Raw genomic sequence first — 17,521 nt, forward strand, 5'->3', positions numbered from 1 at the left:
ATGTGAGTGAGGGTCAGACTTGGAGCTGGTCAGAGCCAGTCAGAGCCAGACAGACAATATGTCAGGGCAGGGGAGAGGGCCTGAGAAGATGCGTGATAAATTACTAGACAATGCTCTGTTTATGAATGTCCTAGTCTTTATGTGTACCTGCATCTAGCTTTTAAAACTGCATTCTGTGATGAATACAGAACATCTAACTTTGCTGCTTAGGCACATTGCAGGCTTTAATGTTTTCTTTTCACAAAATATAAAACAAAATGAAAATATAATGTTATTTTAGCTTGTAGTTGTGGCAGTGTAGTTTAGTGTGTAGTTATGTGAGTGTAATCATCCCTGTGGTTAGCTTTTTATTGTAAGGTTAAAAACAAATACCTCTTACTCATTTAATATAGATGTATAAAAGTCAATAACAAGTCTAAATTATGTGACTTGGAAGTAATCTTGTAAGCTAACAATGTTTCATTTAGGACAAAGAATCATGATTATTCCAACACATCTCTAATATGGTTAATTAATATTACCTAAAGAATGCTGTTGGCCAGATTTGTTGTACTCTCTCTCCCTCTAGTGGACAGAGAAAATCCTTTCTTGTCATTTGTTCTGAATGATTCATCTGTATGACTGATTTCCTCATCCACATTGAATCAATCAATACAGATGGACAGAATTAAATGTAACAGTTTTTGTTGCAATTGATTAATACCATATTCAATCAAAACAAATTGTTAAGAGTTTAAAAGCGGAAATTAAAAGTTTAAGAGTTGGAAACATTTGTAGTTAGTTGTAGTACATAGTTCATGGCATCACATATCTTTTATTTTGAAGGTGATGTTTTTAGATTCACAGACAATCAATATTCATGAGCCTTTTTTTTACCCTTGCCTGTTATAATCTCACAGAGCAGGAAGCCTATTCTGCAGCCCTCATACTGTAGTCTTTGAGGTTCTGATGACCTATCAATCACCTAGACAAAGCTTGGGTGTGCGAGCCACTGCCAGGGGAGGTCTGACCTGAGGCCTAGCGTGACATTCAAGGAAGGAGTTCTACTCACCCAGGAAATCCCATTACACCAAAGTGTGATGGATATCAGTACTGGGAAAGCTCATATGTTGTGTGACATGTAATTTGTTATAATTTGTAAAAAAAAGAAGAAACAACTATGACCATTCACTTTTTTAAACTCTGCTCCATTACACGCACACTATCTGATATTCTTAAGGTCTAGAACACAATCTTTACATCTTTGTTGTGTTTGAGGTCATATAGGCTACTGAGATAATGAATTGGGAATTTTAATTAAATAAAATTGTTAAAAAAAAAATAATGTTGTAACACTAGATTATTACACAGAAAGTAAACATAGACATCTAGAAATTAACAATGAGATATATTTTTTTCTTCCTAAACCTGACCATAATTGTATAATGCCTTTCACACAAAGAGAATGAATACAAACTACCTATTCATGTTTTCAATGAATGAATAATGAATGCACCACGGTGAATTGTTTAGAGTATGTTTTCTGAATGGCATTTCTCAAATGTAACATGGCATTTATAAGAATGCTGAGTGAATAGTTTTGCTGAGCCATAATGGCTTTTCTGGAGATTCAGGTGTGATTGAACAGAAAGCCGAACTATCTTGAATATTTATGTTATCCGAATCAAAAGGTATTAGATTAGCTTTATTTGTAAACTCCAGTGTTGATCAATAACACCAAAGATATGATGACATGCTACTTTTGGGCAAAGGTGAAAAATGGATTGAAGTCCCCTTCCATCATATAAAAGTAAAATATTCTTTATCAACACTATGGAGACCCACAAAAAAAAGTCTACACACTGTAAGCAAATGTCACCTGAACCCCCTGCGATGGTATTGTACAATACACACAATATCACTTACCTTAAAACTAAAGGTAAAGTTAATCAGACATCTTCTGTACTCTTATCAAGAGTCTCCCACTGTGTTTGTTTGTGCTTTATCACTCTTCTCTGCCATATTGATTGTCCAAGGTAAGAGAATATCATGTAAATCTGTAGCTAAAATTCGATAAGACATCCCAGCATGCAACCTTTGGACTTGTCCTTGTCTTTTTTTGATGACATTTGTCTTCCTAATACAATTACGTAGTCATGAATATATTGTGCAACATATTGTGCAACATTCAAGTCACATCTTTCTTACAGGTCTTCTCGGTTTACCTGTCTCTGAACTCTCCCCGGCCTTTATATGCTTTACTGATAAGAAACACGCAAACAGACACTGGGCCAAATTTCAATACTGGAGAGGACCATCACGGAGCACCTTTTTAACTCACCACAAAAATGTTAAACGTGACATTGTGAAGACGTTCAACACCAGAAAAAAACAAAAGCTGCCAAAAACTGTGGAGAAGGAAAGGTATCTACACATGGGATACCTGCGACAAAAAGGAACTGAGCTGAATGCATGATCTGGAAGTCTCACAAAGCTTACTGGGACTATCCTTAAACTGGAGTACACTCATTGCAGCACAGACACTGAACATTTAAACAGCATGTTGATGATACCACTACAAACAAATAATGTAGTATGTATAATATGATGAGAACAACTTAACCTATATCACTTTTGGATGAGTGTCATCAGCTGTCACTCCATAAAATGCTGACATTGTAGCAATGATTATTCTCAGAAAAAGAACCATGTTGGAAATACATCAGTTTAGGGCTGAAACTAATGATTATTTTCATGGATCCACTGATTGATTTCTTTGCTCTCAAACAATGTCAACCTGTCAACTTGTGGTCATTGGTCTACAAAATCTAAGGATACTTTACAATAATATAACAGTTGAGAAACTGGAAACAGGTAATTGTTTGGCATTCTTGCTTAAGAAATCATTTAAACAATAAATCCATGCTTAAAGTAGTTGCACATAAATTTTCTGTCTTTCGACTAATCGTTTCAGCAGTCTACAAGGTTACATTCTGATCTAATTTCCTTCATAATCTTATCCTCTGTCAGCATTATAATTAGGGCTGAGTTGAATCAGGCCCTTCTCCCTTGCCACTTTAAACGAAGAAGCTTTACCAACAGGCTGCTCTTCAAATCCAGATAACTGCAAGGCAAATGTATTCTAATCTCTTAATTCAATCTAACTGATCCTTGACCACGGAAAGCATTTCCCTTGTTAAATTGTAATCCCTAGCTGCTTCATCTCCCTAAACTAAATATGCAATTTACATACATTATAGCCTGCAGTCTGAACAGTGCGAGCAGTGCAGGAACACTGCACCATCAATGTGTATTTTGACGGTCAGTGCTTTTAAGAGAGGCAATCCTGCAGGAATCAAACACTGGCAGGATGCAATTTAGAGCAACACGGAAGGAGAATAATTCAAACAGAGAGCCCACTGTAAAATTAGTCAGAGGAGCATAGTGGACTTTGGCGTGCCGCAGACCTCTAACTGCTTTAATTAAATGGGGAGTTTCCTCTTCCTCCTGAGTAATAAGTAGCAGTGCTCCTCCGAGGCCCATGGCATTGGCAGCCACATAGAGCAGTGATATCTCTACCTATAACCCTGCTTTTATTATCATCACCACTGCTCCTGCCAGACCTATTAAACAGTGCCCAGCTGTTTCATAAGGGACCGTAAATTCACGATCAACACGTTGCTGCAATGTTTCGTCCATGTACAAGGTTATTTCTGTTCACAGAGGTGGAATACGATTCATTATGTGCCTTTGTTAATGAGAGGGATCATGAGTGATCGTCCCTGTCAAGGTGCCTGTCTGCTCCATACAAAGCTGATGTTCTCTTGGCTACGTGATCTGTCTCAGATACTTATGGAGCTTATTAGATTACACTCAGAGGTATTTATTTATTCATTAGCAACCAAATAAAAGAGGTCTGTCTGTCTTAAAGGTCATAGAGAATCCCACTCCCTTGCATTGCTAATGTCTTTCACTTGTCACTTATTCAAACTTTTTCCTCAGACATTTTCGCGTATATTTTTTGTGTGTCTACCATCTTTTAATTGACAGACTTGCCAGTGTCAGCACCCACCTCATCACTGTCACAGCCTGATGGGGATATGACTTAGTGTTCCATATGCATAGACAGAGTCATAAACATGATGGTGCATCCAGCTGTGATGGCTGCAAGGGTTTCTTCAGGAGGAGCATTCACAACAGCTACACTTACAGCTGTGAGTTCCAGTATAGATCAACCTCAATAAAACAGATCAGTATTCAACTACATTGTATTCATTTGATATCTTAATATCCACCTCCATATTATAATAAAGTCTTGGTGACAGACAACCCACACCAGGAGCAATAATGGCGTTGAGAATAAAAATAAAGGTGTTTTATTCAAGTTGAAGTGACAAGTTATTCTGTGGTGTGAAAGTTATCACCCATTGTACAGTAGGGTGAGATAGACTTCTCTTACAGTAGTAATAGAAAAGCACCCTGGAGGTCCTAGTCAGTGAGACCAGTCCAGGCATGGAAACAATAACATATATAACGAAAGAGGACTCTAATGCAATGGTGAGATATAGCTGTAGGGTTGTATTTTCCCATGTGAGCAGTGGATTGAGAGTAATTATAAATGCTCAGCAACACATTATGATTAATTCCTAAACCTCAGAATATTCAACATTCGGAATTTTCTTTTACTGACAAACATTAAACGATTTCGATTTCACCCATCAAAGTCTGTTTACAGGCATTTAGGGAGTACTACTGCATACGAATAATGAATAAAAGTTGGATAGTATATATATAGTTGTATTGGCAAGTCTTTTGTGTCTCCAGAGGGAGCTGTGTGAAGTCTGATCAATTGCCTCAAGTGACACAGCGTCAGTTGGGGTTGAAGACTACAAGTTTGAAAATGAAAACAAAATCTGGGAGAGAGAAGTAAGCTTACCAGACCTCTGTAACAGCAGTCACGTTGCATTGTGGGTAATGTAGTCACCAGGTTTTGGTAAGGAAGGCAAGAAGAACACTGCGTGGAATAAAAAAGACAATATCTTGGCTCTGCTGCATATATTTTTATAATTTTTTTTTAAATGTTTAAAAACAAAAAAAGGTTAATAGAAGAAAAGATATTTTTGTGTCAGTGTTCATTTCCAGGTGTGTGTTTATGTGTAGTGTGTACATCGTTGGCGTTATCTTCCATTGACTCCAACAGACAAGCAAGGAGGAAAAGATGCGACCAGAGGAGCCATGAATGGTTTCTACACATGAATAATTAACATGACTGAGCATACTCAAATATTTGCTTTGCAGTTTTCTTAAAAAGATGTTGCACACAACCCCATGAAGTGAAGGCCAGGGCTATGTTTACTTCAGTTATTTTCCTGGTTTGCATAATTATTTTTCAAGTTAAGCCAGGAGTACAGTTATGGCAACAACACACAAGTAAAGCATTAAACTAGACTCCTCTGGCAGCCAGTCATTTTGCACTTAACTGTTACTTGATGTTCCACAGAAGATTCATTTGGGACATTGTCATGCAGGACCATGTCTGTGAAGCACAGAGGAGGCCTCCCGCTCCCAGTTTGATTAATACGCTCCTGATTGGTTGCTGAGAGGACAGCTGATGACTGATTACTCTGACACTCGTCCTGTTGTCTGACTTTGTAGAGCCATATTGGAATCAGTCTGACTGAGGCCATACAGATTGCTCTGTCTTTAATGACGCTCCTCTACAAAACCTAATCTACACTATCAAGCATCCAGGCAGCCACACCCACTTTTTATTGTCAGCAGCAAATGTAGGAGGCTGCTGTCAACATCAGAATATCAAATCAAGATATATCACATAAAGATAGGTCTACACAACAGGATTAAAACATAACCTTCTACAACTTTGTTTGGATGTACTTCATACTTCAAAGGGTGTCTCAGAAAAGGTTTATTCCATATTTGTCTTCTCTCTAAACATCACTTTTTTCAGGGAGAGTCAGAGACAGAGGAGAGAAATAATGTGTTAAAAAAATGTTCCATCAGTAATATAAATAAAACCTTTGGTCACTACTTTTTTAACTTTTAACAGCATACAATGTTAAAGGTCCCATGGCATGAAAATTTCACTTTATGAGGTTTTTTGAACTTAATAGGTGTTCCCCCAGCCTGCCTATGGTCCCCCAGTGGCTAGAAATGGCGATAGGTGTAAACTGAGCCCTGGGTATCCTGCTCTGCCTTTGAGAAAATGAAAGCTCAGCTGGGCCGATCGGGAATCTACCTCCCCTTTCTCTGCTTTGCCCGCCCAGAGAATTTGGCCTGCCCATTTCTGTACGTACACACCGCCGCCGACTTGAGCTTCTAAAGTTACCGGAAGTCATTCATTTTCAATGAAAGCTGGCTTCTTTCAGCTGCAAGGAGCGGCAAATCTGTCGGTGTCGCGTTTTGGGCGTTTTGAACGACCAGAGCGTCAATCCAAAAGTTTGAAGTATGTCAACTTAATGGTAATTAGCTATGACGCGGTTCAGCGGCAAGCAGCGGGAAATGCCAGCAACCAATCAGAATATAGACGTCCTTCACGCTGGCTGATTCCGGAGAAACATACAATGTAAACTTTCGTTCCTACCAAAACATTAGTTCAGTGAAAATGGAGGAAAAGCTCATAATCGCCGTTGCTGGGTCCCCTCTCATTTATGATATGACGTTGTTTGCGTATAGGGACCAGTTAACGTTACCTGCCGGTCACCTCGTTTCCGCTCGCAGTGAAGTACTGCATGGATTAACAGCTGGGGCTGCTCGCTCTGCCTGCATTCGGCTGCGGTTCAGTGGCTAACGAGCGAGTTAACTGCTAACATACACCACTGCGACCAACAAACAATACAAATTCTGTCATTATATATGTAATTTATAAAAGGTTTCTAGTGTCAATGTATTGGCCATGCAGTGGCTGCTTGTGCTTTTTCTTCAATCGTGTGTTGAACATGATCGAAGAATGCTGCCACGTCAGAGCAGCCAAAGCGTCAAAAAGCTTCCCCGTACTTTTTGACAAGCGTCCTTGACAGGGCAGCCAGAGCTTCTTTGCAGCTCAAGTCGGCGGCGGTGTGTACGTACAGTTAGAAATAGAGACATCATGGCTTTCAAACTAGCAAAGTGGCAGTTGGTCAAGGCCACACCCCCAGTAGCTACAGACACAGAAATGGCACATACTAAGGAAAGCTCATTGTGGGACTGGCTCTAGTGGCTGTAATTCTGCACTAAGGCTGAATTATGGGAAAGAGACTTCAGACACAGTATTAGGGGACCACTAAGGTCTATAGAAAAGCATCCAAAGAGCACCATGTCATGGGACCTTTAATGAAAATCTAGGTTTCTTGAACCTTTCATTACAATGTAGAAGATATACTTTACTACCCATTCAAATCACATCACATAAACTCCCCAATCATTTCACATTAAAGAGAAGCAATATTTAATAACATACTACTACCATACTACCACCATCCTGAAACAAATACACTAGACTCCTAAAAAAAAAGTTTTTCATTAGGCATGGCTAATGTTGGCGTGAACAGCAACTTCAATGTCACAAAGAATAGAGGGACCTTGTGGAGGCAAAGAGAAGGTCTTTTCTTTTGGAAGATGTTTACTGCCAATGTGAGTAGAAAAATGGAGAGCAGAGGTGAAGTCAGGAGAAGCCAAGAAACTTCTCTGGTGGTTCTTTCCTCTCTTTAATCTCCAGCTGCTCAGAATGAGAGAGACCACAGTCACAGAGCCAAGAGCCAGACAGTGGGCACTCTGTCCATCAGTGTGTTTCTGCGGGCAGAGGCCAGTTAACAGGTAACACGCTGTTGTTTAAGATCTCAGATACAAAGTTCTGTAACAGAAATGGATACTTTACATAGTTCTCATATATGCAGCCAAAAGATCCCTTCCCTATTTTTTGGAAATCATGTAGATGAGAGCCAGAGAGATATGTGGTTTTTTTAAGACAGGCAGCCATTCAATTCTGTGGAGGTTCTAGCTGTAGGCTGGATTCAGTTGCTTCTTAGAAATGACAAAATTGCTGAGGGACCCCATCTCATCATAGCCCATTTGATTGCATCAGATCTAGGATTGTGTGCAGATGTTCAATTACCTTCAAATGCATAATAACAACCAGATATACAACCCAGATATAGTACACTTTTCCATGTAAAAGGAATGCACAGAAATATGCAGAGATGATTGGCAAATGAGCCACTACAATATGCTGCTGGGTGTATTTTTTTTTTTTAAATTGGTCATTATGTGGTCTCCATCCAGCGTTCTTTGCCACTATAAAATTCAAAAAAATTGTCAAAATCCCAAGCAGTTTTTTTTAAAAAAAAAAAAAAAAAAAAAAAAAAAGCATCTCAGTAGATGACAGGGTATGAAGGGGACCGAATACCTAAGGGAGTTTTTATTTTGTCAATGCAGAATAATGTAACAGCAGCTGACTTTACACTTTGTTTCACAAAGTGTTTACATTTGTCAGTTCAGGTTGATGCTTTGGTTGACTAGCCGTGTGCACCTGTATGTGACGTATAAGCCTCTGTACGTCTGTGTGCAGGTAACTATGTTATGAACCCACTCTGCAGAACACCTTATCCTCTGACTTATCCTAGGGGCAGCAAGACACTCTTTTCCTTATTACAATCTCATTTTTCTAGGTATGACATATAAAGCCTCCTACTGGTTGTGTCCTGCTGTAGTTCACTTTTACATTATGTTCCGAGGGGAACTATTTGTTTTAGGTATTGCATGTGTCTATCTTCATGTTAAAATTGCATATGAATGTCTATGTTTATGGTTATTGAGCAGGTAATGACTTTGTGAGAGGTGCAGAGATACAGTAGAGGTGTTCAGAGTGGCTTTCAGAATCCAAGAGGAGCTGGTCAAACCTCTCAGAAAGCTGGACATCACAGACAAATGAGTTTGCTCACCTCAGAACCATTTATGTCTTCTTTGCCCCAGGTCAGCCCAGTCAGTCTGTCAGCGCTGTGGAGATATCAGTCTGGCAATGCGAGACTAGTGAAAGGGTGACTGTGGGTTGTAATTTCTGTTATGCTACTTGACCTCATCCATTGCACCAGACAAGGAATACATTTTTTTATGTTCTCTCTTGGTTTAGTTTATTTTATTGTCCTTTTGCATCTGTAGTTTAGTCTGAGTGTTCTGGCTTCAGGGAGAATACTCTAATAATATCAGGATGTGGTGAGATCCTTGGCAGTCAGGTGGCTGCCTGCTGAACGTAATGGCCCATTTACCTGAGGCAGTAGTACTAGAGGCAGGCTGGAGGACCAAAGGACTGGATAGATTCAACTCTGCCCCACAGCCCAGCAAATTAAGACACCATAGGTTTTGGGATTATCACAGACCTTTTCTTCAAACATATTTTCAATCATCCCCTTAACATTTTTTTACTTCACTCTTGCTGTAAAAAAAACCAATAGTGTATTGTTTTCTATTATATCCATTATACTTTGCTGTTCTGTAACTGACATACAAAGTGAGTCTTAAATTAAATAAGTTCTGTCAGATACATATTATATATATGACATGATTAATAAATAGTTCACTTATGGGCAAAATACCAGACAAATGATTGCTAATTGTAAGACCAGGAGAGAGATGATGACCTATATAGGGAGTTATCTGTTATGTCTGCCATAACTGGTAACAAAGCTAATAATCCATAATATAGAAGTTGTTTTAAGACGTCTGCACAACGCCAAAAACAAATTGCCTACCATAGCTTTAACGTAATAGCTTTTTCTGGCATCCTGTAAATATGTTATTTAAAATTATATCAGGGTGACCAAAGAAACTACTTTGGCTCATTTAATCTCATAAGATTTCCTATTGGCTAACAGAGCAAAACAAAGATGCCTGTAGTACTCTCCTACTACTACATTATCCATCACCTGCTACCTTTTATGGAGAAAAAGATGCATCACAATGGCATACTGGCAACTAGCCACAAGACTCGTAATTGGCTATAGTGACACTCTGATTATTCAAACAATGTAAAACCAAAAATTATGCAATAACATACACATCTCTGAACTTCTACACTTGCAAAACGTTACACCTACTTTTTGTTGTCTTATGAAATTATATTACAGTTCGTTAAACCTTATCTCTTTAATATCACTCATTCAACAATCATATTCTTGTCTTACTGATCTTATCTACATCTCATTGCCTTTCTTTCACTCATTGTTATTGTTAACAATTCATTGATAAAACTTTACGTAAGTGCATTCATAGCCTTTTCTTTACAGTGCATGCTATCCTCTTTAGTGTATGTCCCCATACCTTCATCTTGCAGACTGTCTGAGTTTGGAGAGTCCTCAGATGGTTCGACATCTGCATTTCAGGCCCATCTGCTGCTACAACAAGCAACCTGTGCAGGGGAGCTCTTGGGGAGCTCCTGCTGATCCTTTCACCCCTGCAGAGTGTGGCCTGGGCCGCCTGGCAAATGGTGGAGACTCTCCACAAAGCAGAATGGACAACATGCTGCAGGGGATGCTGCTGGGGGAGGGAGCCAAAACAGGACAGGGATTGTGTACAGGTAGGGGACACTGCTGCAGTGTTAACTCACGAGACATATATTTAAATTATACAGTATGCTAAACTTTGAACTGATAAAAATAAAATATACAAGAACTAAATAACAAACATAATCACCTCAGCATTTAGTGGATCTCACCTGACATTTATTTTCATTAAATTGAAGTGTATTGATAGCCACTGAACCCCTTATGTACTGTACTATTGCTGATGTCTGTCTGTCTCACACAGCTCTTTCAAGTGGCTTCCCTGCTGCCCCCACAGACTGGCACTGAGGTGTACAGACATGGTGATGCTGCCAATCTGCCCACTGCATACCAGTGGCACCTGTCCACACCAAGAAACACCTCAACAAGAACAACAACAACTTAACCAAGGAGTCGAGGGATGTTATGAGCTTGAGACAGACAGAACACAGACTAACATATACACACACAGCCACATACATACAGTACACACATGTTACCCACTACTGGGGGAAAAAAATAGTTTTGTTTACTTGGACACACAAGAGTAATACTATAATCATTCTTCATCCAATAATGTACAATATCTTTGAATCCAGTATTGTTCATTTGTCTGAAATGGGACATAAATAACAGTCCACAAATCCCAAAAAGGCACAGTAATAAAACTACTGACATACGGTATGCCAATAGGTTAACATTGCACTGAGCTATAACTAAGTATAACTTACTCATTCCTATCACATCTAATGTGTTTGACTTTTACATTAAGCTGAAGTGAATGTCCCAGAAATTGTCAGCAGAGGGCGCACAAAGCCTGCTCAGAAAAACAGTTGTTGGCTCCTGTGAGGCAAGCTTTTCTTTGTAAAAAAAAAAAAAATGTCAGAATGTAGAAATGGCTATATTTCAAGTAACATGGCCAAGTTGGGCATTGTAGTCATTGCAAGGGTCATTTTACTATAGTGAGGATTTACGCATTTGTATCACAACCATTTTGATGTACAGAACGCTAAGTGACATTAATCATAAGAAAACATTAGCTATCCTCTTTGGGCCTCTTGCTAAAGTCATCTTAATAGTGCAACCTTGATTCGAGAGCACTGGATGTGGATAGAGAGTTCACCTTGACAAGCATGAAGTCACAGCAATGCGATGAGGGATGAGGGTACTCAACAGCACAGAAGATCAGAGGGGCTGCAATGACTCAATGTAACATGATGACAAAAGTGTGTTCTGCATAATGAAACAATTTCTCTTTCTAGCTACTCTGTCTGTTTTTATATCTTAATTACTAAATCCCTAAAATAATAGAGACAGAAATTCATCCTTTATTCTGCCCTGAAGCCGTTGGCGACCACATCGAATACAGTGGGTATAATCTAAACAACATATTGGTTGCCAACTCCCCTCTTTTGAAGATTGAGTATTCATGCTTTCTTAACAAATACTCATGCATCACAGAAATTAGCTAAATAGTGACGTGTTCTCTTTCCATTTGAGACAGTTCTGTGGCATTTAGCCTGAAAACAATCAGTGGAGGACTCTGATGTTGAAAAAAGTTATATAACATTATATAATCCCATAAAGCTAAGTGGTTCAATGTAATGAGAAGGGGTAAAGCTCCTCTACAGATGGTGGAAGACTTCTCAAAGTTTACATTTCACTGACTGGCATATATAGTTTTCTTGCTTTGTTTTTTTATGTCAGTTGCATACAGAGCATTAGCTCATAGAGACCAGCCAGATTCCACTCAACGGAAGAAAGACATACTGCTGTGGCAATGGGACACTGCGGAGGACAGCATGGACAGATCAGGTCGAGAGTAATTGTACAGCTACAGCAATTTTAAAGAAAACAGCCACAAGTATGAAAATATGTATATGGGATGCCAATTTATCACAAAGAAAATTTCCAAAAGTTACCCATTTTTTAGCCTTTTCACATGTACAGGTAGTTGAGATATTTTGCCTCTGTTTGTTTTGCTTTCTCTGGGTGCTCTTCACTTTACTGCTACAACCCAAAGACATGCAATTCAAGTGGATTGCAGACTATAAATAGCCCGTACTCCAGGTGCTATATAAATATGAGACGGATAACTGAATGTTACCTATTTCTTTTTTTTAAACTTAAGTACAGTAAGTTCACATTAAAAATAGTGTAGCAATTTAAAGTTTGATAGCAGAGAAGCTCTACTTTAAGAACATATGACTTCACCACAGGACTTATAATATGTGGTATAGTACCTTACAGTATTTGTCAAATATTTGTATGGTGGTCATGAAGTGCAAACCATGGCAGCAAATCCCACAGTGTGACAGAAAATCCCACAACACGACAGCAAATGTCACATCGCGTTGTGGGATTTGCTGCCGTGGTTTGCACTTCAGGGCCACCGTAGATTTGTGGATTTATTGTGGCAGGAAACTTTGAAAAGGAGTAGACAGCCTCCTTTCATCTACAGCATCAACAAAATACTGAACTTCCAGTGCCGTTTTTAACTAACAGCAGCACTTATGGGTAACCTTCAAAACACACACGACCGCGACACATGGCAGGGTGCCTTGCCTTATAATCCATCCATGTGTGGTAATTTACATCTCTAGTCTTGTGATTGACCTTTGACCTGTCATACCAGGTGCTTCCATGCTGCCTATGCATTTGATATAGGCTCCATGCTGTCATGAGCTGAGGTCTATACCTGACAGGCCATATTTTCAATTATAGTTGATATGCATTGTTTACTCATACCAACCATGACACAGGGATAATTGTATTTTGACATAGTCAGAGCTGTAACCTCTTGTTGTCCTTAACCTTCTTGTTCCATGTGCTACAACACCACAGCTCTGTCTGAGATTTAGGTTAAGAGATCTGTGTTGACCCGCAATAGTCATTAGCAGTAGGGGGAGGAATAAGAGGTCAAATCTTTTTACTATTTCCTCCTGTAGGAGTAAAACTTGGAAACAAAAACAAGACTGGAAGCATGTGCATGATGGGCATTCCTTCTGTACACAAATGTATGCTTCGTGAAATCTCTCTCTCACACTCTCTCTCTACCCCCCTCTTTCCTTTTACTACACAAAAAAGCAAAGGATAAAATGACATTTCAAGCCAGGCCAGTGTTCCTTTGAAAAGATATGTGTAATACCAAATAAGTAAACAAACTAGATATTTACACAGCTTAAACCTGTTGATGTAATCATTATTAAAGGGGGCAGGTTAAGGACTGTACTCGCTCAGTCATATCTATCTGAATTGTGACCTTGGATTGGTTATTATTGGCTAAAAGTTTGGTTTTGAACAAAGGTTGCTGTAAAGTAAGTTCTTGTATCAAATATGTCATTTCTTTCTAGCTTACTACTGCTCAGATCACAGAACAGAACGTGCCCACTTACCCACCACTCAAACAGTAATTAGGCTTTCTAAACAGGAACATGAGAAAGTTGCAAATGGGCACCTTGTCATACTCAGGTTTCACTGTTTGTCACTGTTAACAGTGTTTCTGCTGTGATGTTGGTTTCCTTCCCAGAGGCCTGCTGTGCTGGCAGTCTTATTGATCTGTCAAGCTCAGCAGAGAGCACAGTGTTCGGTGTTAAAAACTGAACAGTCGCTCTCAACTGTCAATGTCATCCTCCACATCCTGGGCGGAATGAGTCCAAAGGCAGGTTCTGTTTGTACTGACGATGTTCTTTTACACAACGACTCTTTTTATTAGTCCCTCTTTCTGCATCACAGACCAGCTGTCTGTTGTGAATGTTTGAACCAGGACACTGCCAAACATCTTGGAACTCCTTGGATATCTCAATATCTCAAGTATAATTATTACACAATCTCCAAATGCTGGCCACAGACCTGGTTGATTCTCTCTACTGAAGGGCATGAAGGTTTTAGCTATGCCACAGTATAATTGGATTATGCTAGTGTGGAAAGAGCAGGGAAATACTGACATCATCCAATCTGGGGTCGTTAAAATCAAATTTGCTTCTGGCCAAGTGAATGGTAAGCAGTATAGATTACATGAAAAAACATCTTTCTAAATATACTGAGAATAGAATAAAAGAATATTGCGGTCACTAACATTTTCAAAGCAGTATTGTTCAGACTCGCTCCCACAGCTCACAATGACAACGGAAAATATTTCAAAGACAGCAGTCGAGTACACCTTGTTGCTATTTTTGCTAAGATTCAAAACTTCACACATCAAAGCTGGAAAACTTACTTTCTATCTCATGGCTGATTTCCCTCTTTGAGAATGACATCACTTAGAAAATTGTAGGACTTTAATATTTGTTCAAGTGGAACATTATTTGAATTTTACTTTGTTTTATTTAGGTAGGGATTTAGCAGAAAGGCAGAGTTTCTATCAGTCCCATGAAAAATGCAGTTCCATGTATCATGATTTACTAAAATGATATAAATTCGATAAATGATCAATTTCAGAGCAAGTGACAAACAGTTAGGAAATGGCTCAATTACTATAATACTACAGCCCTAAAGGAGCAGTGTATAGGATTAGGTGGCATCTAGTCTTTCTGCCCAGTCAGGTCAGTGAAGTCCACCTTCCAGATGTTTTCACTGCCCACTCAGGTAGCAGAGACAGACAGCAGTCTTCTTTGTGTTATGGATTTATGACCGGAAACCAGTCCACCTAAATATAGCTGTGCAGAGAGCTGCTTTTACCGTGGTCTGAATTTCAATCAGGGACCCGTGAGGAGAGGTAGCACTTCAAGTTTGAACTTGAATGTTCAACCGTAGGCAAATTAGTTGAATTGTTTGAGAATGAAAAAGAAATCTTCAAAGGAGAAGTTGCATTTTAAAGTACAAGTATTTGCTGTGGCAGAACAATTGGGGAAATATAAGAGCTGCTGTCAAACCCCACAAATCACCCTTTTGAAGAGAAAATATGGTCATTTCTTGCCCTTCAATTTTGAAAGTATAGCCAATTATCCCTGGAATGAATTGGGATTGTTTGCAGACTTGTAGAATTAATCAGGACGAGAACAAAAGGAATTTCTGCTTTGAGTACTCTTAGAAACTCAAGTGTACTGTCCTGTCCAATAACTTTTGAACCACTTAAGCAATGGAGACAGACAGACACTGGGATGTCAGTACAAATTCAAGCTTCAAACAGTATTCCACTCTTTGATCAGTGAACTATAAAGTTCAACTATAAAGTGATCCTTGCTAAAGCTACGCAAGCTTTGTGGTCCAAATCCAATTTATGAAATGGGCTCAAAGTCCCCTTATCTTGAACATACAAGAAAACTTTTAAGCACCCTTTTATGAGACAACCGGGTCTCTGCTTTAGGTGTATACAGTTTCATGAGGCTCTTATAAATGTAAAAGGCTTTCCTGGCCACATTATACAACACAGCAAACTGAGAAAAGAGAGTCCTTACGTTACAATGACACCACAATAATTCTATCCAACAGGTTAGCTGTACTCTTAGTAGTAGTGTTGTGCTATGATATATGTTGCTGTGATGACCCAACAGGTTAATAGAGGTCATTTTAGAAAACCACTGATAACAAAGCCTTCAAGACTGTCTCCTCAGGATTAAACTTGAATAACTACACTGGTGAAAGTTTCACATTCTTACTTTTACAACTTCTGACTGAGAAAATTCATCATCTATACAGTATGTGCAAACGCCAATGGTAAGCCAAACGTCTCTACAGTTCATTATATCATAAAAAGAAACGCCTGATGCCCGTCGGTAGGATGACATAATTTTTCTGTGCCTTCTAAAGCCCTATTCGCACGGGATAAGTATTACCTGGGGACCTCTTGTAGTTTATAAATTACCCCCACACGTCTGTATTTCGTCTGGCGCATTCACACGGGATAACTGAAGTCTGTATTTTACTCAAATTTACAAACATTATCCCCCGGATATGATGTAAAAACTTTTCATTTATAATTGACAACGCAGCCAGTTAGACCCCAAATCACAGAGATGCCGATTCGCACGGGACTAATATTATCACAGGACCTCCGTTTTCGGCGAAATATGGTAGGTCATTTGCGGGGGAATTATTACTTTACAAATTACAGACATGACCGATTCGCACGGGATTAAGATCACAGACAACCTCCGCAATTATTACAAATGACTGGAGGTCACCAGGTAATACTTATCCCGTGCGAATAGGGCTTTAAAGAAAGGCCTTACACATCACTGTTAAAAAAAGGAATACGTTGTGTAACGTGACAACACTAACAGCTTTAAGGTTTAGTTTAGGCACCAAAACAACTTGGTTAGGTTTCAGGGGAAGATTGTGCTTTGGATTAAAATAAGTACTTTGTTAAGATTAGAGGAGCATAAAGACAATCGCATGGGGCTGGAAAGAAAGATGATGACATCCTACTCATGAGCTCACTCTCCATTTACAATTTTCAGGATTTTCACACAGTCTTCATACAGATTTCTCTGCATGTAAAAATAAGGAGAAGATGCAAAAGCAGATTTTCTCTGTCCACTGAACATAAAGTATTTCCTTTCATACAGATGGTTTTACTTTTCAGTTTACATCAATTGAAATGAAACAATGGCTGTTGTATTAGTGTCAAATGTCCCCACTGTGGATTGTCGCCATAGATGTCATTTTCAGCTCCCTTTGTTGTTACATATATCTAGATACAACCAGAAATGACTTGAATATGTTTCTTTTATTTCTGCTATGGTATGACCAAAGCATTAAAATCATGATTCAGGAAAATAATATACCGGTCTGTTTAATAATAATGAAAACAATGTACAGTTTTCCTTTTAAAGCTGCATTTATCAGAGCAACTTTAACATTATGTCATCAAAAACAAGCATTAATAAACACAGCCATAAAAAAACACATGTAAACAGATACTGTCAAGGCAGGAGGAAATGATTCAGTCTGACCTTACTGCATTGTTACCTGCACACACAAAATGTGAAATTCATTATGTTGTGATTTAACGCTAATTTGTGAGTGACTACTATTGCCTCCTCCTATACATTACTTGTGTTTATAGG

At 38.9% G+C, this 17,521-nt stretch overlaps 1 protein-coding gene across 1 annotated transcript; it reads left to right on the top strand.

Moving 5' to 3' along the window:
* The first annotated feature begins 1,592 nt into the window (after window positions 1–1,592).
* Window positions 1,593–10,820, top strand: hnf4b (hepatic nuclear factor 4, beta). Its single transcript, XM_039796136.1, is given in 14 exon segments — window positions 1,593–1,613; window positions 2,474–2,566; window positions 4,023–4,110; window positions 4,113–4,232; window positions 7,694–7,779; window positions 8,543–8,642; window positions 8,794–8,814; window positions 8,817–8,902; window positions 8,904–8,946; window positions 10,304–10,342; window positions 10,345–10,380; window positions 10,383–10,469; window positions 10,472–10,546; window positions 10,723–10,820. Coding segments are annotated over 14 exon segments (993 nt in total).
* The last annotated feature ends 6,701 nt before the right edge of the window (window positions 10,821–17,521 follow it).

Source organism: Perca fluviatilis, chromosome 3 (genome assembly GCF_010015445.1).
Source record: "Perca fluviatilis chromosome 3, GENO_Pfluv_1.0, whole genome shotgun sequence".
NCBI lineage: Eukaryota > Metazoa > Chordata > Actinopteri > Perciformes > Percidae > Perca > Perca fluviatilis.